Source organism: Plecotus auritus (genome assembly GCF_963455305.1).
Source record: "Plecotus auritus genome assembly, chromosome: 5".
In the NCBI taxonomy this organism is placed as follows: Eukaryota; Metazoa; Chordata; class Mammalia; order Chiroptera; family Vespertilionidae; genus Plecotus; species Plecotus auritus.
The window spans coordinates 22769688-22796881 of NC_137776.1; the positions used below are offsets into that span (position 1 = coordinate 22769688).

General features: G+C 52.8%; 1 protein-coding gene across 10 annotated transcripts in view; it reads right to left on the reverse strand.

Moving 5' to 3' along the window:
- The window catches only part of TNS1 (tensin 1), a 222010-nt gene that overhangs the window by 69059 nt on the left and 125757 nt on the right, over nucleotides 1–27194 (reverse strand). For 9 of the 10 annotated variants that reach the window (XM_080669590.1, XM_080669588.1, XM_080669585.1 and 6 more), the window contains 12 exons: nucleotides 20974–21023; nucleotides 18768–18948; nucleotides 16704–16754; nucleotides 15468–15590; nucleotides 14936–15000; nucleotides 13378–13461; nucleotides 9652–9764; nucleotides 9216–9276; nucleotides 8869–8944; nucleotides 8133–8262; nucleotides 6306–6371; nucleotides 5080–5196 (listed from right to left, as the gene is read on the reverse strand). In XM_080669590.1, the coding sequence (XP_080525716.1) occupies nucleotides 5080–5196; nucleotides 6306–6371; nucleotides 8133–8262; nucleotides 8869–8944; nucleotides 9216–9276; nucleotides 9652–9764; nucleotides 13378–13461; nucleotides 14936–15000; nucleotides 15468–15590; nucleotides 16704–16754; nucleotides 18768–18948; nucleotides 20974–21023 (1117 nt within the window). Of the gene's footprint in view, nucleotides 1–5079; nucleotides 5197–6305; nucleotides 6372–8132; nucleotides 8263–8868; nucleotides 8945–9215; nucleotides 9277–9651; nucleotides 9765–13377; nucleotides 13462–14935; nucleotides 15001–15467; nucleotides 15591–16703; nucleotides 16755–18767; nucleotides 18949–20973; nucleotides 21024–25974; nucleotides 26095–27194 lie in introns of those variants that run through there. The other variant, XM_080669591.1, reaches the window with a different exon arrangement.

Below are 27194 nucleotides of genomic sequence, written 5' to 3' on the forward strand. Positions count from 1 at the left end.
CTCAGGCATCCAACTATGGACAACCCAGAAAACTCCTTCCTAGGTGTTATGGGCTGAATTCCCTCCACCCAAAAAAAATCGTATATTGAAGTCCTAACCTCAGTACCTCAGAATGTGACTATATTTGGAGACAGGGACTTTAAAGAGGTAAATAAATTTAAAAAGATATGGGTGGGCCCTAATCCAATCTGACTCGTGTCCTTACAAGAGGAGATTAGGACCCAGACGCACCATGGTAAGGCACAGGGAGAAGACAGCTGACTATAAGTCCAGGAGAGAGGCCTCAGGAGGAACCAGCCTTTCGACAGCTTGACCTCAGACTTCTGGCCTCCAGAGCTGTCAGAAAATTAAAGTCCATTGTCTAAGCCCCTCACTCCATGTTGCTTTGTGGTGGCAGCCCAACCTAAGACACCAGCCCATCGGGCTCACCAGAGGGCACTGCTCCCAAACTAAGGGGTCCCTGAGATAGCAGGCAACCCCCTGCCTCCCAGTCACCTGTCCCAAGGCCTGGAAACGTCTGTGGTCAGAAAGTTCTTGACAATGAGCTTCCATTGACTCTTCCCCTTTCTTCGCTTCCCCCTCCTTCTAGCTTAAATGCAGGTGAGTCACAATGGTCCCAAGAACCCATGGTCACCCCAGCCTTGGTCCCCCATGGGGAAGCACACCCTCCCTTCTCCCTCTCTTTCTGGTTCAATCTCCTGGGCTTGTCCAAAGTGAAATGGGCCCTGCTGTGTGGCAGCAAGCTCCCTGTCACCTAAAGGTTTGAGAAGTTGGGGAGCCACCTGACATAGGGGTGTGTAGGTGCCAAACAAGCTGAGTTCTAAAGCAGATGGAAAGGGTTGTGGAGTTGAAGCCCTAGATTCAAATATCAGCTCTACTTCTTATGTCATGACCCCCGGCAACATCGCCCATCCTGCCACACCAGTGTGGTTGCTGGCACAGCAGGAGCTGAGATCATGCCAAGGTGGGTTCCACAAGTGGGGACTGTCTCCCAATTAGGCAGGTCCCTTCCCCTCCCAAGCCTCGGTTTCCCCACTGTGGCAGGATGGCATCAGATGGGTTCTATGGTTGGCCTGGGCCATGCCAGCCTGGGAGGTCAGTCTACAGAGAACAGAAGTCCCCGGGTGGCGCTTTCTTCCTTCATTTTGCCGCTGAGATGAATCAGGGCTGTCCTGGCAAGTGGAGGAATGTACTTCTCATCACAATGCACCACCTGAGTATGGAATTGGGAATGTGGAGGGTGGGGATGCAGGCAGCGAGGGAGGGGTTAAACACAGAACTGTGGTGACACTGAGGGTTAAGTCACGGTCACCTGAAGGGGTGCCCAGAGTAACAGGAGCTCTGACCCCAGTGCTGGCCGCCCCTCACTCCAGGGAGCGGACAAGGTAAGGCCCAGGCCAGCAAAGATTTCGTTCCAGAGTGCCTGGCTCAGTGCCCCCACCCTCCCCTGAGTCACCCAGTGGGCTCCAGAGGTCTTGGCCTGGCCTGGCCTCTCCTGTCCACTCCCCTGGCTGGCCTGAAATAGCAGAGGCAGGCTGCTTCCACAAATGGCCTCATCTCACCTTGGACACATTACCCTACACCTATTTTGAGAGGCCAGCCCCTCCCTCACCAGAGGCATTCCAGAGTGAGCAGCCCCTCACCTCCTGGGAGGTGGGGGAGAGACACAAAGGGATGCGTCTCAGTTGTTCCCTGCTCCGGAGACGTGCGAGCACCTGCCTCGGGGCCAGCCCGGCGGCCTCCAGGGTCCTACACTGCATGTACCACCACCTCTAAGCCCTCCCTCATTGTGAGAAGCAAGACCAGGGTGATCTGGTCTGCCCAGGGGTGAGAAGTGGGGGGTAAAGCAGGCAGACTCTCACCCAAGCTCAGCAGGGACCCAGCTATGACCACAGGACCAGATACCCAGAACAGGCCCCTGGAGATGCCAGTCAACCCAGGACTACTCAGTGGTTAGTGCTGGCTTTCACACTCAGATCCTCTCTTAACTAGCTAGGCCATCCTGGGCAGGGTACTTAAGCCTTCTGTGCCCCAGTTCCCCCATCTAACCGTATAATAGTGCCCACTTTCCAGGTGCCTTTGTTAGAAGAGATGGTGACTACCAAGTACTGGCACCAAGCTGGCATGTGGCAAAACCAGAGCTGGCTCCCAAAGCCAAGGAGCCTTCTCCCTCAGCCCTGCCTGCAGACTCTTGAGATGCTGCCACAGCAACTGATGTGCCAGAGACTCATGAGAAAACACAGCAGGTAGCCCCTCCACAACTGCTGACCCCCAAAAATTGTTCACGAAATCCCCATCTTATAGCAGAGGAAACTGAGGCCCCAAGAGGATGGCATCTTGTCAAAGGATTTGAACCCAGGTGGTTTAACTCCGGAGGCCACATTCTTAACCCCTATACTAACCTGCCTCTCCTGGAAATTGCTACGGTAACCCAAAAACATGGATACTATTACGGCCCCAAGTTTGTAGATGAGGACACTAGGACCACGGGAAGGCTAAGTAATCGGACCCAGGACATGCAGCGCAGAGGAGAGTGCTGGGATTTGGACCCAGGCAGACGGCCTGGAAAGCACACCTGCTCACCCACTGCACTGCAGTGCCCGGGGCAGCTGGCTGCTCCTGGTCCAGCAGTCCCAGAGAGCAGGCAGAGCCACTTGAGGTGCTTCATCATCCCCAGGCCATTCCCTAGCCCCATCACTCCAGGGAACGGCCAGGCCCCTTCCCACGCTCCAGCTTAAGCATCTCTTAAGCACCCCAGAATCTTGGGGATTAGAGGCCCCTACCCCAGCTGGCACGTGGGGAAACTGGGGCACAGGGACTTGTCCACAGCTAGGGAGACAGACACAGGCCTTCTGGTTTCCCTCTCTTGCCTGGAGAATTGGCCAAAGGAAATGCTTTTATCTCTGGGCCCCAGGATCTATTCTAGAGCCTTCATAAGTACCCCAGGCAGGATGGGGATAAGGCTCCTGCTCCCACGCCCCAGGGCTGCTCACAGCTTGCTTTCCTGTCCCTATGGGGGCTGCGGCCCAGCAGCAGCAGGGAGCACACCATGGGACATGTGGGGTCTGCCCTGGTGACCACCCCAGCTCACAGCTCCCCTCCCAGGCCAGGCCAAGGGAGAGGATGCCGAGGCGTGAGCTGCCTTCCCTGCCCACCCTTAAGGCATAGAGCCAATTCTCAGCCTCCAGACAGGAGCCCCTCTGACCCTACAGCCCTCTGTCCCTATAGGATGGCTGGCCTTTAACTGGCCAGAAGGTCCCTCTGGTTCCATCCCTGCCTGGGGAGCGGGTTTGCAGGAGAGAAGGCAGGCTAGGGGCCAGGAGGAGTCCAGGGCCTCCCCTCAGCCTCTCCCTCCTCTTCCCTGCCTTTCACTGTTCCGTCTTCCCTCTTCCTTCCCTCACAGCCCAGTGTCCCAAGCCCTGACCTTCCACAGCTGCTCCTTCTTCCCCCTTATTTTACCTTTTATTTGCCTGGCACTTTAGAGTTTACCAAATGTGTTTACATTTATCATCGCATTGAATCCACACCAGGGAGAGATAGGGAGACATTGAAAATTCCTTCAAATTGCCAAGTGTTCTTGTTAAAAATGCAAACATCCCCAGAAGATGAACAATTAGGATGGCAGCCACTGGTACCTCAGACTAATTTATTTCATCCTCTGCCTCATCCTCAGCCACTTAGCACAAGTGGATGGGGTTGGGGTGGGGGCAGGGGAAGAAGTAGTGCTTTGGGGGTGCTGCCTTGGCAGGGTGGGGAAGGCCCTGGTGTGGTGTCTGCACCCCTGCGGGGAGGAAGGGCAGGGAACTAGGGTAGGTCTGAGGACAAGCCTTCAGCTTTGCAGTGCTGCGCATAAACAACATGCCCTCACCAAGCCCTGAATTCTAACCCAACCACCGCCCTCCCCCACATCGCTCATGCTGGTGTCTCCGAGGTCAGAAGGAAAATCTGTATGCAAGAAAAGACTTAAAAGGCTTTCAGGGTGGAGTCCACAAATCCAGAACCTGGGAGAGGGAGGAGGGAGGCAGGGTGCGGGTGCCTGGTTCTCCCTAACCCAGCTCTGCCACGTGGCCCAAGGTCCCCTGCTCAGGGCAGCGCCCCCAGAACCAGCTCCAGCTGGAAGGAGAAGCCCATAGCCTGGGCGCTGATGAAAGGACACATACAGATCATGGGGGTCAATCAGGAGACCCTTCCTTCAAGGGGGTCTCCGTTACCCCGACAGAAAACTGATAGAGGGGTGGGCCTGAGAGTCCTCCCAGCTCCCACATTCCATGGTCTTGGGACCAAGTCAGGGAAACAAGCCTGTGGCCAAACCCCAGGCAGGGCATCTCAAGAGCCCCAGGATGTTCACTTTTGGAGGCCCCACCCTGCATCTCATCACATATTCAAATGAACCACATAAAAAAATATAACCCACATATAGCTCTCAAGAGTTGAACTGAGTTGCAGTTGACCATCTGACATAATGTTAGGTTTCGTAGCTAAACAAGTATTAATTTCAATCCTGTCGTTTTCTTTGCAAATTGTGGAGCCTATCTGTTTGTCTTCAGCTCTCAAACATTTTCGTTGGCTGTCGATGAAAGCCTGTAGGGCCTAGATGCTGTGTCTACATTCCCAGTGCTCTGACCCCAGAGAGCTTAGGCAGCGAGGCTGCAGAAATGCAGCAGCGGGACTTAAAAGAAATCTAACAAATGCTGTGTCGGCGTCACAGGGGGTACCTCGAGGTCCACTCAAGGCCATCTCCTTTAAGGAGCCCTCCCAGGTCACTCTAGCTAACAAGAATACCTCCCCTCCCAATCTCAGAGCACTTGCCATCCATGGGACTCATTTGGCACCAATGGCACACCCTCAAGGTGGCCGTTTAGCTTCATTTTTTTTTAGCTCTGTCTTCATTATTTAATACTTAACTCATGTTTGCCTTATCTTCTTCCACTGAACTGTGAGCTCTCCGAAGTGCCTCGGACCTCTCCTCTGCCTCCCCTCTGAGCCCAGAATGGAGTCCCACCAAACAAGAGAGCCCGGGCCCTGTGTGCGGGGGTTGTGCAGTTTGGAGAGACACAGGAGGCCACTGGTCCCACCTACCCTCCATGCCGTCATCGCGATGCCCATTCAAGTTGTCGTAGGAATCCCAGCGGATGAGGGGGTCAGAGGTGTTGTAGTCCACTGACACACTGGGCCCGTTCTCCAGGTGTTCCATGCCTAAAAGGATGGAGAAGGGCGGGAGGACAGTGAGGAGAAAGGAAAAAGAGATACGCAGCTGGAAAAACAGAGGAAGCCAACAAGATCCCCCGAGGATGCTCCCTACGGGACTTCTCATTTTCTTGACCCGGGTGGGGTGGGAGCAGTGGCTTCAGTTGGACGGAGAACCCAGGGGTCTGGTTTCTTGCATTCTTGAAAAGGCTCATACCAGGTCATAGGGGTAAATCAGGACAGGGCACTAAGGAATGAAGACCCCCTCCCGCAAGAGAAAGCTGGGGGACCCTCTGCTGAGTTCTTCTTCTTTCTTTTCTGTGTCCTAGGAGCAGTGCAGAGAGACCAGAGTCTGCCCCCGAGGTCAGTGGGAGTGTGGGAGAAGCAGGGCTCACAGCCTTGATATTGAGAGGACACAAGGTCATCCAGGCCATCTTCCTGCCCCCAACTTAAGAAGCTCCCCACTCTAGGTAAAAAGCTGAGGGGAGAGACAGAATCCCTCCTATACATCCAGAGAAAGCCCAGAATGAAGACAGCACAAGCTGTCAGTCAGACATTCTGGGGTGAGTCGCCTCCCTGAGCTAGCAGTCCTTTCTTTAATCTATCCAGAGTCCCCCTGTCTATAACCTAAGTTCATATCCTCCCATTCTGTCCTCAGATAAGATGGAGAACAACTGGTCTCCACATATAACCAGTCTAAAGGCTTAAAGGCTATTATTAAATTGGTCTTCTCTTCAGGTTGAATCACCTCAGTTCTCAGAAATGCCTATCATTTAGCCAGCACCTTGGAGTGTCCCCTCAGCCACACCCTCCATCCTCCATGGCCCTCAGTCTCTAAATATAATAGCATGATGACCTAATGGACTAGAACAGTTTATCCAACCCAGCGCCTCTCTGTCTGCTTTTTTATTTTTATTACCCAGAGATAAGTCACTGGTTCATGTTTAGCTGGGGGTCCACTATGATACCCAGATCTTTTACTGTTGGCCTGCTTTTCAATCACAGGTAACTTGACAATTATAGAGAAGATCAGTGGGAGAATGGTGAAGGAGGGGTGGGAATAAGCCAGGATAGAGGGGAGGAAGTGAATGATGAACGGATTCTAATTTGACTTATACCTTGAATTTTCTCTGGCCCATAAGAAAATACAAATTCCACCTTGCCATATTCTGGAAATCGATCATCTGAAAAAGGAGAAAGAAAAACAAAATGGGCAATCAATTTCTAAAAAGGACTCCATAAAAGGTTTTCTTCTACAAAAGATTAAAACAAAACACATACACATTGATAATATATTAAGTATTGAAATATATATATAAAATTAAGTCTCTTGCCCTCCCTTGATCCAGTCCTACTTACCTGAGGTAATCATTTCTAACCATTTCTATTTCTTGTTCTACTAGTGGTTACCTCTAAGACTCTAAATATTAGCCAGTTTTTATGTCACTATTTCTAGATACATGAGTTTTAAATAATCCCCATTGATTCACCACTATGAAAATGAATAATTTGGCTCACTTATACTACTCCTACCTCCCTTCTTCTAAAGTCTGGTATTATCATCATCATCATCATTTATTCTACTGATTACATTTGAAACTTTAAATACTATAGCTAAGCCTCTATTTCTAGACCCTATCCCTTTTTTTAGTATGTTTTTATTGATTTCAGAATGTTTTTATTGATTTCAGAGAGAAGAAGGGAGGAGAGAGGGATAGAAACATCAATGATGAGAATCATTGATGGGCTGCCTCCTGTATGCCCCCCACTAGGGATCGAGCCCACAACCTGGACATGTGTCTTGACTGGGAACTGAACCGTGACCTCCTGGTTCATAGTCCAACGCTCAACCACTGAGCCACACCAGCTGGGCTTGATCTGTCCATTTTTGACTCCCTCTATGTAGGTGAAGGAATTTGTGCCCCTCCCTTTCTTCCATCTTTCACCAACCCCACCTTTATTGTGTCAACTATTCCTTTATTGTTCCTTGTTAAGATTGATAACATTCATTCTGTTCTATAATTATAACAGGATCTTCTGCTTTTGTCCTCCTGCTTCCAGTGCAGGGAAAGCACATCACAGGACACATCCTTCTCCTGCACCAGCCAGACTACACGAGGAGATCATTCCCCTCCTCCTCCAAGTCCCAGCCCCGCTCTCTGCTCCCTGCCTGAGCCCAATCTGGACACAGAACATCATACACTGTGAAGTTATCAAGAATGGTGTCCACTCCCTGGGGCACCCATCATGCCTGTGCATGTCTATCACTGCAGGCATCACTTTGTAGTATCATGTTTGTGTGTCTCATTCTTCCATAAAACTGAGGTTATGGACTCACTCTTTCTCAAAGTCTAGCACACGCCTGGCACATATAGACACACAAGTGATGCTTGGTGGATGGATGGATGAATGGATGAACAGATGAATGGATGGGTGGATTTGGATGGGTGGGTGGGTGGATGGATTGATGGATAGGTAGAGGGATGAATACATGAACAAGTGGATAGGTGGATGAGTAGATGGATAGATTTGGATGGGTGGGTAGATGGATGGGTAGGTATATGGGAGGTAAGTGGATGGATCAACAGATGGATGGATCAGTGGATAGGTAAATGGATGGATAGATGGATTTGGATGAATGAGTGTATAGATGGATAACTTTAGATGGGTGAGTGGGTAGATGGGTAGATGCAAGGACAAGTGAATAGATGGATGAATGGATAGATAGATGTGGATATGTTCCAGTCCTGAATGTGATGTAGATAAAACCTCAAAAAAATAGAGAAAATAAACAAAGGAAGAAACCCCCCTGACCACCTTCCCTTCCCTCAGAAAACAGTTCCCCTTCACTGCTACCATGCTCCCCGCCCCCCCCCATAATTGCTCTTCTACCCTGTGATAGAATTATCCCTTGCTAGGTCTACCTCTCCACTCAATGAGCCCACCTTTGAAGGCATCATCAAGGTCCTCCTTCCCAAAAACAACGCCCAGGTCATGGATGGCACAGGTGTGGAACTGCACACGAAAGATGACGTCTCGGGCTGGGCTCCGGAACTTCTTGTGGTAGCACTTCAGCTGAGCGAGAAAGAGAGCAGAGCCCATCAGGCGCCCATGGGTGTGAAACAGGGTCCCAGGGAGCTTCTTTATCAGCTCCAAGACTGGGCCCCCCAGGCTCACCCCAAACCCAGTGAGGGAGAGGTCACCAACACAAACAGGATCTCAGAGCCTCTGGGAAAACTTCTAGAAGAGCAGAGAGTTGGAGGCTAGTCTTACCCCATGGGGACAAAACTGCCTCTCAAGAATTTCCTGCATACAGATCAGAATGGAAAAAGTAGGAGTGGATTTAAATTGATGGAGGAAGGGCTGAAGGTAGAATTGAGGGAGTCCTTGTCACCAGTAAGAAGCCAGGAGGTAAGAGCTCCCACTGGGAGACATTTCCCTGGAGCTGTTCCAGAATTAACGGTAAGCCCAGCAGAAGGGGCATCCAACTCCGAGGCCGGAGAATGCACAAGCATTGTCAGAGGCTGCAAGGCCTTGCAGGAATCCTGAGAGCCTACAACACTAAGACTGTTGGCCCACCAGGAGTGAGGTCTTGTCTGGAGAGGCAGGAGGAGCGCAGGAAGAAAAAAGGGAGAAAAATAAATGAGGAGGAGGGGCTAGAGCCAGAGGGGCAGCGCTCACCAAGATGTCTCCCTTCAAGAGCAGCCCAGGCTCGATGGTGATGCAGATGCTGGTCTGGCTGTCTCCTTGGACGTTGCTGTGGGGGAGAGGCGGGCAGAGGGAGAGGGGGACCGCTGGGGGGGCAGGCAGTGCTTTTCTCCCTGCTGCCTATCTGCCACCAGGCTACTGGGAAACCTTGCCGACTTCATCCCTTAGCCCTCTCCTGGAAGAGATTCAAGGCAGCCACCACCACCACACACACACACACACACACACTCACTCACACACACACACACACACGCCCCTGCTCCTGGTCCTCAGCCTAGGAGCTCTGACATCCAGGACTCTCATTCCTGTGGAATACTTACTAGATGCCAGATGTGTAAACAGGTTGCATGGCCTGGTAGATCCGGAGAAATGGCCGACACCCTGTAAGGAAGGGTGGTGTTAGCTACAACAGTAGGAAGGGTGGGAAGAGGGAGAGGAGTGAAGGAGGTGGGGGAGAAAGAAAGGAGGGGGAGAGAAAGGGGAAGGAGAAAAGATGAAGGAGAAATGGAAAGAGATGGAGGAAGAAATACTAGCTTTTCATCTGAAAGGCATTTTAAGTTGACAAAAACATTTCCCCATCCAGGTGCTGCAAGTTATCAAACCCATTCTGCAAATGAGTAGACTGGGGCTAAAGAAAGCTCAGGAAGTGGTGCCATTGAGACTCCAATCCAAACCTGTATTTTTACCATGGCTGCCTCTTCAGAGAAGGCAAAGGAAGACAGGAGGGGCTGGGAAGCCAGAGGCTGGGGTCAGTACCTCCTTTAGACTCGAAGTTGGGGATGCCATGCATGATCACATGGTGCAGAAACAAGGGCTTGTTGTTCATTTTGATGGTGCCAGAGAGCAGGCCGCTGAAGTAATGCACGTACCTGGAGCAGGGACAGGGGCAGCTTCAGCCAAGGAGGTCTGAACCAGAGCCGAGCCATCCCATATTCTCTTTTCCACCATAACACTGCCCTAGGTTGCCTGCCCAGCCCCCCACCAATGCCCCCAGGCCTCCAGGTAGCTGGGGTCTCAGCCCAGCACAGTCCTCCCTTGTTGTCTGGAGTTCCAGGTAGGGAGAAGAAGCAGGTTCTATAAGACCTGGAGCTGTGTCAAGCCAAACCCCCTACTTGGGGTTCTCCAGCGCCCCCTGGTGGTCAACATGAGCATCTCTTTCCTGCTTCACTCCCAGCGAGGAATCTCCTGCTAAACCAAAATTCCTCCCACACATCGCTGACAGGCATCCTTCAACTGCTCACTACTACATAAGACAGCCTGATCCACTATCAAATAACTCTGACACCCTTATACTGAGCCCAAACCAAGCTGACATTTATACCCACAGACCCTGGGTCAGCTCCACATAGTCCCACCAGCCACATGACACTCCAGCAAATAGTAAGAACATAATAATTATAGTCTTTCACTTTTTTAGATCATGCTAAGTGTATGAAAATCCATCTAGAGCATTTCATTTGGTGTTGGAAGATATCTAACTTCCACTAAGTACTTCTTAGGGTCAACATCTCCCAATTTTTTTAACAAAGATCTTGTTAGAAAAATGGAAGGATTAACCTATTCCCACTCCTTCTAAACAGAAAGAAAAAATTAGGTTCAGAAAGGCTCATTAGCCTCCCAAAGACACACAGCAAGAACACACAAAGTTGAGAGTGAATGGGGAGAGAAGGAAAAAAGTCTGACTCCAATGCATCTGCCAGAACAGAGGCTAATCCTTCCACCACTGGCCAGCACTTCCTCCTTCTCTGACTGGCCAGAGGACGCCAAGCTGAACCAATCAGAATGCATCTGAGACTCCGAGGGAGCCAACATGGGCTTTTGAAGTGGGTGAGACCAGAACTTGCATGACCATGATAATAGTCCCCTCCTATATCTTGACACCCTGGCCCATCTCCAGGCCCGTGGGCCTCTGTCCCTGGGCCAGGGTGGAGCCACTTAGGACAACCCTAGCAAGATAATCTGATGGGCAGCACCAGCTCCTATTCAGGCCCCTGCCCAGCCCCCAGCCCCATTACTCAAAGCGGAAACCTGGAATGGCGGGTTCCTATCAGAACTTCTGATCATGCCAACAGGATGTGTCTGTGTGCTGGGGACAATGAGTCCGGGGGTGGGGTGACAATGAATGGGGGAGCTGCAGGCCAAGCCCCTCCCTCTCTCTCTGCCTGCCCTCTTCTCCTCAACAGCCTCATTCCTTACCAGTGACACTGACAAGAAGGCGGGAAAGTGGCAAGGAATGCATGGTAAACCCAACAGTTGCACTTTCACATTTGGGCACAAACAGGATTACCCACCCATAAGCAGATGTGGGTGCAGATATGAAGTGCAAGGCAGACACAGATAATGTACACACATGTACACACACACACACACACACACACACACACACACCAAACACTGTGGAATCCCTGCATAATCCTATTCCTGAGAGGTAACACTGATGCCCATTCTCCAGGTTTTCAGCTTCAGAGATGCGACTACTCGGCCTGCTCTCTCCAAGCCACGTGCCACTATAACATCATGCTCCTCTATTTGTACCCCTTATCCTTCAAGGGCAAGGGCCAGACTCGTGACCAAGGCTGACAGCCATTAGTGGCAAGCCAGAGACTGAGGAGAGGGTACTTGAGTGACAGCTCTTCCCTCCCTGAGACTTCTTCTCTGGGAACACTCTCATGGATCCAGAGCTGCTGTGTCTGGCAAGCTAGCCAGAATTTTCTGCACATAAAGACATCCGGTTTCTGATCCAGCTGGCCTGAGGCTGCCTACCAGCTGTCTTGTGCCAATTGTAAAATACTGCGTTGCCTGAGGACTCACTCATTTCTGCTAGGGCTTCCCGCTCCAATGGCGGAAACCGTCCCCAGCAGTGCCAGCACACTTCTAGAAAGGCAAGCAAGGTACGAGTGATATGAGTTGGGGACACCCAACCCGGAGAGTCTGGGAAGCCCCCGGACATGCAGCGAGGGGGTCCTGCTTGCCAAGTGTTCCTAAGGGCTAGGAAAGCAATGGGACACTGTGACCTCCTTGCCTAGACCCTGTACCCCAGCCTTTCACTTAGATGCTTCCTTCTCCCTTCTCAAACCTCACCTCACACGCCACCTTCTCAGAAAGGTCGTCCCTTTGAATCAGCCCCTCATGCCCACTCCCATCACTCTCTCACCCATCATGTTCTGCTTTGGTTTACCCCCTTCAAAGCACTTCTCACTCTCTGAAATGACCGTGATGGCTAATTTCCGTGGGTGTCATCCACCAGAAGGTAAGCCCAAGAGGAGTTGCCTGAGAGATTTAGCACCATAGCCTTAGTCTGTAGCCCAATGTGACACATCAGACAGGTGTGATGGGCCCACAGCTCTGGCCACACAGGGGGAAGGCCGGAGTCCAACTCTCCAGTTCTCCACTCGGCCTGGGTCTCCACCTTTCTGGTTCCCACTCACATGCAGCCCCCCAAGGCCCACCTGATCCTGACACTACCTGTGCTTCCTGTAAATCAGACATCACTAAACAGCATGTCACCCACAGAGCTGAATCCAGGGGGAGCCCTCAGGATGGTGGATGGCACAGCCAGGGGGTAGGTCCCAAGTACATCTGGCTCTGCCACTACTCTCTGTGGACCCTGGCAAGTCACATCCCTTCCCTCTGGGCTCAGGCTTCTCTCCTGTAAAATGGGGATGCCCTGGATTGTCAAGTGGTAGGTCAGCATTATTCAGCTTTAGGCTCAAATTCCACTCCTCTGAGAGGTATTCCCTGACCATGGTCATTAAAATAGCCCTATTCCCCTCCCTTCAGCTCTCACCTCTGCAGCGCTTTCCTAGGACTAATCACGATCTGAAATTGTCTTGTTTGTGTATATCTTGTGTAATGTCCATCTTTCTCAATAGAGTATCACCTCACTAGGGGCAATGGATTTTGTCCCATTCAACTAGATATCCCTAGAGTTTAGAGCATAGCAGACTGTCTAAAATTTGCCAAATGAATGACTGACTCAGCCTCTGCCCTGCTTCCTGCCTGGGCTGTTGTGCACTCCATTGAGACCACGTGGTTGAGTGCCCTCGATAAAGTTTTTAAAGTACACCCAGTAAAAAGTGACTGTTATCGAGAGTGCATGTGACCTCCCCAGGCAGGTGGCAGGGACCTCGGTTTCCTGAAGACTCCTCCAAACACTGAAGCGATCCTGCTTCCAGGACCAAGAATGCCACTGCCTCCTCATACAATCTGCCTTCTTATACCCGGACCAATGTGTCCCCCACCAATGCCCCCACTGCTCTCTAGTACCAGCCTGAGGAGCCAACTGCCCTGCCCACCTGTGGGCACACACACAGCTGCTCGTGGGTTCACCCATGTCCCTGATTTCAGACCCCTCCAGACTGGCCCCTGAACATGCATATTTAGTACACGCCCACCGAGGCATGCTATTCCATCCCCCGTGGGTCCATGAGGCTAGTCCCCACACATAGCAAGCACACACATGTGCACTGGGCTGTGACCCACCTTCTCTGGGATGGCTGGCCAATGGGTACAATCTTATCCTCATAGAATCGCTTCATTGCAAACCGGTCCAGTGCCTGGTCGGCGCTAGGGGGAAAGACAGGTGGTCAGAGGAGCCAACATCCAAGCGCACGAGCCCCTCCGGCCCCCTCCCCCCTCCCCCCTCCCCAGACCTGCAGTGTCCTGCAGCCACCCTGTGCGGAGGTGCTTTCAGGAAAGGAGCGCCCTGGCAGTTCTCGACCCTGTGTGCTATACGGGGGCTTTGGAGCCAGACAGCTGGGAGCCTAGCACTAGTCCACCACTTCATCACTATTCTTAGGGCAGGTTATTTAACCTTCCTGAAAATGATTTTTTTTATTTCATGTCAAATGAGCGTGATAGTTGCCTTCCTCAAAGTTTGTTATGGTGATCAAGTGGGCTAACATCTCTAAAGAGCTTGGCGCTTGTAGGCACATGGTAGGTGCACAGCAAGTGCTCACCAGTAAGCAAAGATTAGGCTAAGATGGATTTCTTAAAGTTGTAAAATTGCCATCCTACAGGCAAGCCCTCCAAGAACCCTCTACCCATCCATCAGAGCGCTCAGAGAGATCATTTTAAAATGTAGTGACCGATCCCATAGCTTGCCCCTTCTTGACTCTCCCAACGACTTCCCATCACTCTTAGAATAAACCCAAAGTCCTTATCAAGTCCTACAAGGCTTGCCCCCTTCCAGCTTCACTTCCTACTCCTCATGCCCTCACTCACTCAGCTCAAAACATGCCAGCCCCTCGCATAGCATTCCCACCGCAGGCCTTGTCCCTTCCTCCTCTCTCTGCCTGGGAAGTTCTCTCCCAGACTTTATGTGACTCAGTCGGTCCCCCCTCCTCTGCCTAATTCAGGTCTCTGCTCAAATATCACCTCCTCCAGAGGCCTCCTCTGACCCCTGTCATGCTCTGGTCTCCATTCTTTCATAGATCTTATCACCTGCAATTACGGATATACTTGCTTATATACTTATGGGACAGTGGCCTGGCTCTGCCCACTGCTGTATCCCAGCACCTAGAACAGTGTGTGGCTGTTCAGTAACTACTATCGAGAGAATAAACCAGTGAGTAGATGGATCCCTCTGCTTCTCTGCAAAATGGAATCAAAACAGGGCACTGCTGGTTTACTAGTCTTGCTCCAAAACCCCTAAGTGGGAACAGGCCCTGCTGGCCAGGGACAGGGGGATGGATGAGATAACTCCCAGACGGTTCTGCTGGACCCAGACCTGATCCATCATTTCCTTAGGACACCCTCCCTGCTCACCCAGGAAAACAGAAGGCAGTTTGGCAAGAAAAAGTGGCCCCAAGAATCTGGCTGGATGGGGTATCCACGGATGGGCCTGTCTCCCAAGGCTGGGCAATGGGGGGATGGACTCTCCTCTCTCCTGCCCTCCACATACACTGGGGTGTGATAGGCACCTTCCTTCCTCATCCTAAGACCCTCTTACGCCCTCTGTCTTTATCCGCCCGCCCCAAGGAAGGGAGAAATCATGGGTGGGTCAATATGCAGAGAACGGGAGGCTCAGGGGCCCTCTTACCTGGCCGAAATGTTGCTGTAGTGCATGTACGCGGCAATGACCACTCCTATCCTGCCTCGGTTTCCCTGTAAGAGCCCCCAAACACAAAAGCCTTTATTTCTAAGGCCAGCCTACTGCTCCAGTGCCCATCCAGAGCCTTGGAGGGAAGGGGGCAGGGGCTGCAGAGAAGGGTGTAGTTCTAAGGGAGACCAGGAGGAGGGAAGGGATATGGGGGAGGGAGGGGGTGTGGGGGAGGGATGAGGTTCGGCGCTGAATCTCAAAGAGAAGAAACACAGCTGATCACCCACTACACTTGAGGGCCCCACACTTCCTGTGGGAGCCCCGGGGACAGGATCTATCATCCTTAGAAAGGAGAATACACAGACTTCCACACTCACACAGTCCAATGACACAGGCCAGGAGATACCCTCATCCAAGGATACATTCACGCATGGGCATGCGCACACACGGTCACACACACACACACACACACACATATACAAACACACACACACACACACACACACACACACACCCTGCAGCCGTCTCTGACCTTGTTGTGTAGAACGACAACATTGTGGGGGTCTGCGTTGAGCCAAGTGTCCATGGCCTTGCAGACACTGCAGATCTTCTCCAGGGCTGGGGTGTGGAAGTCAGGCCAGCCAAATTCCAGTACCTGCAGCCCAAGACAGGAGTGAGAAATGGCAGAAGCCCAGACGGTCAACCAGGGCAGTGGGGGCAGCACACACTCCACATGCTAGACCCGGGCAGTGGCCACCAGTGGCTGGGCCTTGGTTCCTGCCCTGCCTATCAGCCCAGCTGGGAGGTAGGGGTGTGGAAGGGTAGGACAATGGCAGTACCAGGGACTCTGTGCCTGAGTCTCAGTTCTGACACTGGCTTACTGGGGGCCCCAGCCCTTCTCCTAGCCTCAATTTCTCATGTGTGAGCAAAACAAAGGCAAGGTCCCTTCCACATGACTCTGACCTCAAAATGTGAAGGGGCCCCCAGCACTGCCCCCAAGCTCTGCTCCCACAGACAACCCCAAGGCCTGGCTCAGGGCAAGAGAGCAGAGCAAAGGGTTCCTGGCTGTTCGTGGCTCTTTTCCAGGCCCTGGCCACACACACCATTGATTTTTCAGGCCAGCCCAGAGAAGCTGAAGGAGACAGAGGGCAGATCTGAACCACAGTCTCCAGCTCCTCAAAACTTTTCTAAACTCACAGAACTTTACAGTAAAAGAGAACTTGTGCTTAGAAGAGCCCAGAGTATATACCTAATCCAGCCTGTCCACTTTCAGAGGTGCAAACTGAGGCCCAGAAAAGTGTGTCACCTCCCCAGGGTCACACAGCGACAGGCACCAGAATCCAGGAGCTGGCAGCAGGCACCATGCAAAGCCCAGCCCACAGCCCACAGGGTGAGCAAGTGAGAGCTGGCGGTGGGAAGGTCCACGTCGGCCATTCCCAGCCAGTTTAAATCCAAGATACCTTTCAAAGAAACTAACAATCTCACAGCTCCAGCCTCACCCAGAGATTCTAAGGGCTCCCCAGGGGAGGCAGAGCTGGGTGGAAATCACTGCATCGAGCTTTGCTTTCTGTAGTTCATATTATGGAAAAAAAAATGAATAAATTTCTTTCCCATTATCCAAGGAGAAGATGGCACTGTAATAGGCTTTGCAAACTGTCACAGCACTTTCCCTAAGACTCTGACGTGGGACCTGAGGAGCAAGGGGGACTGTCTGTTATCTCCCCTCCCAGGCAGGTAGACGCTCCCACCCTACTCGGCATGGGCTCACCTTGGCGTGGAGCTTCGTGATGTCAGGTCTCCGCTCAGAGAGGTTGAAAAGCTAGAAGGAAGAAATGGTAGAAAGGATCACAAGCTGCTCTGGCCCCTGCTGGAGATCCCACCCACACATGAGCTGGGATCCCAGATATACACACTGAGCAACAGGAACCCAACTATAGGTTCTCAGAATTGGGGGGGGGGGGGGGGGGAGTGAGGCGGGGAGAAGTATAGACTCTCAGCCACTCCCCTCTGTGAGCAGACGTCCAGAACTAAAGATGAGAAGGGAATGGAACCTGTCTCGGGTCCCATATTCAGTATTGGCCTTCTTTAGTTTCCATTCCACAGGTGGACTTTAGAAACTCACCCCTTGAAGATGCAATGGCTCTGTGGTCAGACACCCTCCATCAGAGGATGCAAACTGTCCTGGGTGGGCCCTCTCAGACCCTTGACATCCTCTCCCAGAAGACGTTCTCTGGCACCTAACCACAGCCCATGAGAATCCCCCAATCTCTGGAATTCCTGTCTCTACCTCTACCTTACTGCCTGGGAAACTCAAAGACCACTATGTTGTCTCCTGGGGAGAAAAGAGGACCCCATGGTCTGGAATAGGCAGGATGGAGGGGGGGTGGCATAGCACAGAGTCCCATGAAATCCTGGACTCCCAAAGTCAGGAAGGACCGTAGATGGCTTCTAGTCCACTCTTGAGCCCCATAATGGAACACGCTTTATTATGTGAACAACAGCTACCACTCGAGTATCCACACCCTGTCATATCCATGCTAAGAACTTTACATCTATCAGTTGGCTTCATTCTTTGAACCACCATAAGACATGGGTAGTATTATTAGACTCATTTTACAGATGGGGAACTTAAGACTTAGTGAGGGCTAAGTGTCCAAGATCAGCTACTTAATAAGAGCAGAGCCAGCATTCGAACTGAGGACTTTCTGATGTTTCAAACCAGGCTCTTCACAGCGTCTGACACAGCTGATGGATGGGTGTCTGTAGTGGGTTGAATGGTGTCCCACAAAAATTCACATCCCCCTGAACTTCAGAATGTGACCTTATTTGGAAATAGGGCCTTTGCTGATGTAAGTAGTTAAGGATCTGGAGATGAGATCATCCCGAATTTAGGGTGGACCCTAAATCCAATGGCTGGTGTCCTTATAAGAAGAGGAAAGGGCACACAGAGAGTCACAGGAAAGAAGGAAGGCCCTGTGACAACGGAGGCAGAGATTGGAGCGATGAAGCTACAAGCCGAGGGCCACCACGGATGCCGGAGCAACCAGCAACCAGGAAGAGGCAAGGCAGGTTGCTCCCCTACACAATTCAGAGAAACATGGCCCTGCCAATACCTTGATTTGGACTTCTAGCCCCCAGAGCTCTAAAAAGCTACATTCCATTGTTGAAGCCACCGAGTTTGTGGTAATTTGTTACAGCAGCTCCAGGGACCTAAGACAGCCTCCTACAGCCACCTCTGCTCACACAGCCAAGGGCAGCCCCTGAAGGTTGCACAGACTAGTCTATTGGTCCAGTCAATGTACCTCCCGGTAAAGTGGACATGAGCCCTCCTATAGAGCCAGGATTGGCCCAACCCCCCAGTCGGGCCTTTCTGACATCAGAGGAGACCACTGGCAGCCACTTCACCCACATTTGTTAGGTGACTCTCCTGGGCCAGGTACGGTCCCCATGTCAGCAACACAAGGTCCCTTACAATGCCTCTGCCACAACTCTGCCTTAAGACTTCTCAGAGGTGCCAACAAGGTGCCAGCTCTGCCACTTCCTGATACTGTGAACTTAAGCAGAAACTCCACCTCTCTGAGCTCTAACAAAACCTGCTTTCTAGGCTGTCCTGAAGGTTAAATATGCGGAAAGCAGTTGGAACAAGGCCTGGCTTGTAATAAGCGCTCAATAACATGAGCTCTTATTGTTATTCTTTCCTCCTGGTCAACACACACACATGTACGCACATGCATGCACACAAACACATACACATGCACACACACACAGCAGTGAGGTGGCAGGCAGAAAGGGCAGAGGGGCGCTGGGAAAGTGGCGAGAGGCCCATCCTCACCAGATAGTTGCCTCCATGTTTGGACTTAAGCATCTGGGCCACCTCGCGGAGGTTGCTCCGGAAATGCTCCTCGTTGGCTGTGCTGGGAAAGGAGACGGCGATGATCCTCTCTGTGACGTACACCAGGTCCAGCTCACAACTGTCCTCCATGGTCTGGCTCACACTCATGTTTCTGGGAAGACTAGCAGAGAGGGGGTTCTAGATCAGAATCTAGTTCCCCAGGGCAAGGACTGTACATGGCCCCCATATCCAACTCAGGGGGGTTGGTTGCTCCCAGACCCAGAGCCAAGGTCAGAGGCTTCCTCTGGCAAGGCCAGTGCAGCCAGCAAGCCCACCTGGGGCGCTGGAGAGAAAGAGCTGGGCAGGGGCTGGCAAGGATCTCAGGCTGTGTCAGAACCAAATGGTGATGACACCAATCCCAGGTACCCATCAGTTCTGTCAGCACTGCCTTCACCCGGATCCTAGAGGTCAGAGCCAAGGCCAGAGCTGGCCAGGAACCCAGGAGCCCAGCTCTGCCCCCTGACACACTGCAGCCTGGTCTGGCAGAGTGTCTCCAAGGCTCCTGGGACAGCTCTGGAAGGGGAAAGAGAGGCTGAGCGAGTGCTCCCCAGTTCCCTGGCTGAGTATTCTGCTGCCCTCCTTGGCTTCGGAGCTGTGGAGTGGGCGGGAGGCCTCTTGGGGGAAGGGGCGGCTCAGGTGACATGCTCACCTGGGCTCCAGGTGAGCCAGACCACAGCACACATTCCAGCCCTCCCCGGAGGCAGGCCAACTCCTGCCCTTTGTTCCCTGACTCCATCCCTACCTCTGGCAGCTCCCACCACTCCAGCACTGTGTGGCAGTGGCCTCCCTGATTGCTAAGAGCCCAGGAAGCAGAGAGTGCAGAGCCCCCGACATCCCAGCACCATCTGAGCTCCGTGGAGAGTAGAGAGCCACCTGAACTGGGCACTGGATGAGGGAGGGAGGGGCTCACATCTTGACACCTCATCCAGCTTCTCTTCTAAGGGGAGGGTCCAAGGACTCACTGGGGTGCTGATGGGAAGGGGAAATGGATCTTGAGACACTGGAATTCCATTCTGAAGCCCTGTAGCTTCTGGGGGCACCTCACATGCTCCCCAACCCGACACCTTCTTACCCATCAGCAGTCTCCTAATGTCTGGCTTCCCCTCTCTGTCTGAGGTGGACAACACTCACATTTCATTTTGATAACCTGTCACTACAGTAGGTAAAGTTGAGATTGGAGGGCAGCAGGAGGAATACCACCAGGGTATTTCAAAGTGATGGGGCGGCACTGGGAAGGACCCCCAAGAAGTAGGGCAGAATCCCGGTTTCCACTAGGTTAACTCTGAGACCAACTCTGTAGATGGGGTCTGGAGATGGAGGAGCTGGGGTGATGTGAGGCTTCTCCACGGTGGCAATGACGGGGATCAAGTGGTGGAAGGGCCGGTGGCTGCAGTAAGGTCCAGTGTGATTGGAGCTCTGAGCCCCGGCCATCCCTCATCCCCAAGATGAGCTTCTTTGAGGTGGGCTCCTCAAAGCTCCTACTCAGCTCACTGCCTGCCGCCAGGCAAAACAGCGCCACCGCCTGACCACCTCAGTACCGCACTCCGCAACCGTCCACCCAAGGTGCTTCTGGGCTGTAGGGGCAGGAGGTGATCTAAAGAGCAGATCAGGTGGGAGGGCAGCGGGCAGCTGGACCACAACTTGCTGGGGGTTTCAGCCACACACCAGGTCCCCTCTCCCTGGGACCCCATCTTCCTGGGGCCAGATTCTCACTCATCTCTGGAGCCTCAGGGGTGAAGGTGAGACAGAGAGAACCAGAGAAGCTGGACGCAGGGAAAAGAGGCTGTGTCAGCGAGGCACCAAGGCCCCTGTGTGACCTCTAACAAGCCACCTCTGAAACTGTTTCTTCATCTGCCGAATGGGAATAAAACACTTACCTTGCAGGGCTGTTGCAAGGACTAGATGAATCATGCAGGTACTTAAAGAATTCGGCTCAAGGCTGGCTTCCAACTAGAACCCAGAGCATGACCCTTTCCAAGCGGCATCCACCCACACCCTCCAGGGAGGGTGCCACGGCTGCCCAGGCTTCCTACCACTGGCTTTATGACTTCGGTCTCGGAGACCCAAAGGCATGACTTGCCAGGAACTCCCACAGTGACCTCACTGCCAGGACCCCCACCCTGTGCCCCCCACAGGCCAGGCATACCTGACGGGCTGGGGATGGGGCTGGACACTCGGGGTGACTCTGGTGGAGCCCTGGAAAAGAGAGAAGAGAAGCAGCATTGTGGAGGAGGCAGGCTGAGAGCTGTCCACGGGCGCAGTCAGGGTCACAGGCAAACGCAGATCCACTTCTCCTTTGTCTGCCAACATTCCAGCCCAGGCACCCTAACACCACAGCAACAAAGCAACCCAAAGCCAAGAGCAGTCTATGCCAATTCCACGTGAGTGTGCTTGTGAGCGTGCGAGCCCCCGGCGAGGAAGGAATCCCAATGTTGAGAAACGTGCCACGCCTGGGCTGGTGCCATCTGTACTGAGCACACACTCAATAAAACAGTTACTGACATTGGAAACTCATTTCATCTCGATTCACTGGCCATCGTAATAGTAACCCCGAGGGGAGGATACAGACTGCAAGCGTGAGAGAAGGAAAGGCGAGTGGTGGTACCCTCTCTACAGCTCTAAACCTTTCTCCTCCGACCATCGACATGCCACACTCCTCTTCTTTAAAGCAGCAACACGAGTCGTTCAATCAGAGGTTTAGAAACAGCAGCCAGGCACAACGTGCACCTATGGAGAGTGGCTCAGGCAGCAAATCGTGCCCCCGAGGACCACCGCCCATCGTATGCTACCCCCTCACCCTCTCCCATTTCCAGGGCTGTCAACTTATACAAAACCAGGCGAAGGGACCCAAGTTGGTGTCCAAAACATGCCAGGGTACCCGACGACACAGTGTGGAAGCCCAGGCTGAGTCCCTCAGCGCCCCACTGGGCAGCCTTCCTACTTAACGCTCTGAGCCTCTGGAATGTACATGTCAAGTGGGGGTATAGATTGTTTGAAAATGAAAAGGAATTACACATATAACGGTGACATACACTGAGTGGCCAGATTATTATGGTCTCTGAATGCATAATAATCTGGCCACTCAGTGTACTTCTCTTGAGTACCTCATTTATTTGATATCAAAGATACTATAAATCGTGCACCTGATCAGTTTTCCCCTTTGCACTGGCTGATAGAAAGCTCAGGGCAAATAGGTGGTTGATCTCCAGAAAAAGTCTAGAATACTTTTGGTACCCATTTGAGATACAAATACACTGAGTAGCCAGATTATTATGTGTTCAGAGATCATAATAATCTGGCCACTCAGTGTATATGTGGTTACTGTTATTACATCAAGTACAATTAAAAGGGCAGTTAGGGATACAATCAAACCTCCACCTCCAAATCAAACCCCCGCATCTCTTCCACCACCAACCGCCCATCCTTTTAGCCACCTCACACGATGCAGAATCGGATACCCAACACCCAGAATCCCAGGCCCAGCCAAGCCCTTGAGCCCATTGGCACTGTCCAAATATTCATGGGCCTCCCATGAACCAGCCTTTCTCAACCGCCAAGTTGCAACCACTTCTTGGAGGAGACAGGACTGCAATTTGCCAATGAGAGGGGAAACTGAGGCAACAGTGACTCACCCCCAAGTCCTGACGACTGGCAGGATTCACCCTCAGACTTCAGGCTTGACCCCCTTCAGCCCTCTCCAGGCCCTGCAGAGCCTCTGAGGTGGGAGGGGGTGGGCTTGGAGGCCCAGCTCCCAGCTGAGCCCAAAGTCAGGGCAGCCCCGCTAAGAGGACTCCCCATCCATCGGCAGGGAGCAAGCTGCACACCGAGTCCCCTCTGCCTGGGCTCCCACCCAGCCCGGAGCAGCTCAGCCTCGGCGGGCAGCAGGAGGAAACGCCAAGTGGGGTTGTCTGTCGGGGCAGAAAGTTTCTGTCTCCGCAACTCTCCTGGCCCTGAGGACTTGGGCTTGCATGAGTCAGGCGTTGGGGGGGGGGCGGGGGTGTGAGGAGGGTTGTGTTTGGTTTTCAAGCCCCAAACCAGGCTGTTCCAAAACTACCCACCCAGCGGAACGCAGAAACCCAACACTTCATCTCTCTCCACTGCGCTGGGCCCTGACGAGGAGTCGCTGAGCCTCCACAGGCCATGGGCCCTGCTCCAGGCCCAGGGCCACCCCGCTATAAATAGCCCCTTGGGTTTCATCTGTTACGGATCCACAGCCACGTTTGGAGGAGGCCACCACAGCTGCTTCAAACAACTGGAAGCCACAACTGTAGCCAAGGCTTGAGGTGAGGCCAGGACCACAGGTCCAGGCACAGGGAGCACAGGGAGACAGTGGGATACTGAGACGGGCCTGGCAGGGGGACTTGGGGACTGAGGGGGCTTGGAACTTCCACGGCACAGGGGTGAGAAGGATGAGCAGGGCAGGAGAGCTGGCTCCCGTTCCCCCCCCCCCCCTTCCTAACGTTACAACACTCCACATTCCTTAGCCTCCCCACCCAAAAAAAAGCCAGGGAGGATAAATAAAAACTTGGCCCCAACCGAGTCTGGCCATACCGCTTCCAGAGGTGATAAGGCAAAGTCCAAGCCTGCTCTCTCCAGCAGGCCGGCCAGGGAAGGGGGGGGGCGGGGCGAAGCTGCCCTGAACAGTGACCCCACCAGAGGATGGGGACGAACAGCTGGATGGTCATCCGCTGATGAATCACTGGGCTGCCCTCTAACTGATGGGGCTTCCTGTTTTCTACAAAGTTGGGGGGCATGTGACACTCGCTGGCAGAAAGCAGACGTGCACGGGTGACACGTCCGAGTGTCAGTGGACACAGAGCCACAGGGAGAACCAGAGAACCATGAATGGCGGGGATGGGGGAGCAGGGGGGGCTGTGAGCAAACACAATCTAACACTCAAGAAAACACAGGTGACCTCACACACAGGGCTGGAAACGGGCGTTCTCCAGCGTGCCTCAGCATGCAGGCCCTTTTCAGGAGGGCTGGGGGACGGGGGAGAGATGTGGTCATCTCTGCCACCCAGCTCCGTGCTCACTCCCTTTCTCAGTAAACTTTCACTGAGTGCTGCAGGCTGTGTGCCTGGCAATGTTCTAGGCACCAGGGGCCCAGGAGAGGAGGAGCCCTGACCTCAGAGAGCTTCTCTTCTATGAAGAAAGGTACTCATCACTGGAGCGCTGGCGGCAGCAGCCCCTCGGTCTCACTGAGCAATCTGTAAAATGGGTCCAGCACAGTTTCATGTGATTCTACATCACTGACCTGTTCCAATAAGAGCCCTTAGGGAAAACTACCAGAGGGCTCTACAAAGATTTTACTTTGAAAAGAAAATTAAGCTCTCTGTCTGCCTGTAATCCCATTCTTTTCCTCACTGAGGCTCTCAAAGCTCTCTATCCACAGGGCTTTGAACTTCCTCCCAGCCCCTACCAGGACATAGATCAATAATAGGACTTTTGATCCAATTCCCTGTGCACCAAGAAGAACTCTCCCCTATTGTTGTCACCAAAATAGTCTGTCCTTTGTTGAAAGGACACCACTAACGGAAATTCCACAGCGTCACCAAAACAGGGTCCTACTTCTCCTACTACCGGTAAGTTCTTCCTGGTGTCTAACCCTCACCCTTCCTACCTCAGGTCCAGCCAACTCTTTTTGCCTTGATCCTCACTGCTGATCACCGCTCAGCCATTCCCGAGCGCTCAAAGACTATGACCCTGTGCTCTGTGATCAACATTCTCCGCCGCCATACAGCAAGGAGCAGAACGCTGAGACCTGGGTGGGGTTGGTTAGAGCAACCACTGTGTGGGAAGAGTCCTGCCTTCCTTTGAGGTCCACAGACCAAACACAACAGCCCTGGACCAAAAGAAAAGCTGTTTCCTGAGCCCCAGTCCCCAGGGGGCACAGTTGGGAGGAGGGTGTGTAAGCAATATCAGGCAGCCAGAAATTGGTGACCAACCTACGTCAGGAGCCCATCCCCATTCCTATGTCTCCTCTGAGGGCAGTGGCCACCCCTCCCCCAACACCAGCCCCTCCAGCCACACCCCTTCCTCTCTCCTTCCTGCCCACCAGCCTGGATTTTTCCAAAACAAAGTGCGACACAGCACACCATCCACGAACTACACTGCACATCAGCCGTCGGAGGAAAACAGCCATTCCTGCCCTGAATCCTGGGCCACGGGCCAGAGACAGGAAAACAGCTCAAAAAAAACAGGCTTATTGTCCCAACGGCAGGCCCAGAACTTCAACCATGTCACCTTGAAAGCGGTCCCTTCACCTGCGGCAGACTGCAGGGAGCCCACCGCTGGGCAGGGGACAGACTCAATCAGCCTGAGGTCATCCAACCCACAACAGATGTCTGGGACCTTAAACTTAGGTTTCCTCTCCTTTGCAGTACGCAGGCCATTCCGGAACCTGCTTTGCCTTTCATGCACTCCTTAAACTAGACTAACAACCAAAACACCGCTGGTCTCTCCTCCCATATCCAGACAGGACACCACCCTTACCCACCCCTTACACACACATTCATCCCAGACCAACAAAACCCTCTCCTAAATAAAGCCTCCAGTCCCAACCAAACAGCCACCTCTTTCTTCCCCAGGACTAAAGTTAAACACACCCTCATGTCAAAAAGTTCTTCATGATGTCTAACTTTACTCTCTCCTACTGCAGCTTTACCTTCCGGGGTCCATCAGACCCAGGCTGGGATGTGGGAGCAGCAGCTCTAGGACTTGACTTATAAGAGTTTGTAGACCATTGGCTAAATGTTTTGGTTCACACACCATCACCCTGTTCCCCCACCAAGGTTGGGAGTCCTGGCAACACCAGATCCAAGCAGTGGTCCCGGGAAGAAATGGAGAAGGCATTGAGGCATCGAGCCCCTCCAAGCCTCTGTTTGCTTATCTACAAAATAGGGTCACAGCATCTGTCATAGGGGCTGTCATTGAGATAAAAAAAAAATACCCAGCCCAGCTCCTGGCCCTCAGTCATAATAGCAGTCATAAGACAGCTACCATTCATTGAGCACATATCATGTGCTTTGTGTGCATTAAGCTAGTTAATCCTCAGTAGCAGGTACACAAAAAATTAATTTCTCCCCTGCACTCCAGCCCCAGAAACATCACAAACTCAGACAAGGGCCCCTCTCCAGCACGTGTACCTGTGCTCGCAGGACCCCTCCTACCTTGAGCAGAGCCTTCCCCACTAATTTGAGAGGCATGCTCCCACTCTTCCTGAGGATGCCTCCCCTCGCTGTGCAGGCTGCCCCTGGACAAGGAGGCAGTGGCGGTGGGCTCACCGCAGAAGTGCTGCCGCCTGCAGAAGCTGCCTCCTGCTGCCCCAGCACCTCCCTCTGGGCCCTCCCCACCATGGGTCAGGCAGCTGTCAGATGATAGGGCCTCATGCCATCAACAGCTCCCCCTGTGCCAACCGCCAAAACCACTCCCTGTTCCTCTGCAGATCAAGGCGGGCAAGGATGGAGAGGCCAGCAGAGGGGCAAATTGTCAGAGAAGGGAAGGAAGAAAAAGGTCCAACTCTGTCGGGCGTCAGCTCCTGGGGTGTGAGGACAAGTCCCGCCACAAGCACTGCCCAAAGCAGGGTCATGGGAGAGCCCCCTCTGCCCTCCTCTGGGTCCTTCCACTTAAGAAATGTGCTCACTGACTTCCAGCAAAAATGCATGGCAGTAGGAGCGTGGTGGACCAGTCGGCCCACCTTCCAGGTTCTTCCTGAATCAATGGCACTTAAGCCATACAAAGGATCCTGCATTTTTCTCTCCAAAGAAGCAGAGCCTACAATTCCCCAAGATCTGATGACCCTCTAAGGCAGTGGTTCTCAACCTTTCTAATGCCACGACCCTTTAATACAGTTCCTCATGTTGTGGTGACCCCCAACCATAAAATTATTTTCGTTGCTACTTCATAACTGCAATTTTGCTACTGTTAATGAATCGTAATGTAAATATCTGTGTTTTCCGATGGTCTTAGGCAACCCTGCTAGCGGTTCTCAACCTGTGGGATCATCGGAAAACACAGATATTTACATTACGATTGACCACAACATGAGGAACTGTATTAAAGGGTCGCGGCATTAGAAAGGTTGAGAACCACTGCTCTAAGGGTTCGAGAGTCCCCCTTCATCTCTGCCCTTGGTCCCTACAGTGCTGACCATTCTCCTTGGTGACTGCTCACCCACCACCCAACCAGGCCTCACAGAGCCCACACTCCTCCCCACTCCCACCCTGGCAAGGGGATGGGCAAAGTGCTCTGGACCCAGCTGGGTTGGAGGCCAAGGCCAAGGCCAAGGCTGAGGCCCAGTGTATAAGTAGATGGGGTCTGCTCACCCAGCCCCTCCTCCCTTGCTCAGCAACTAAGCTGGGTAACC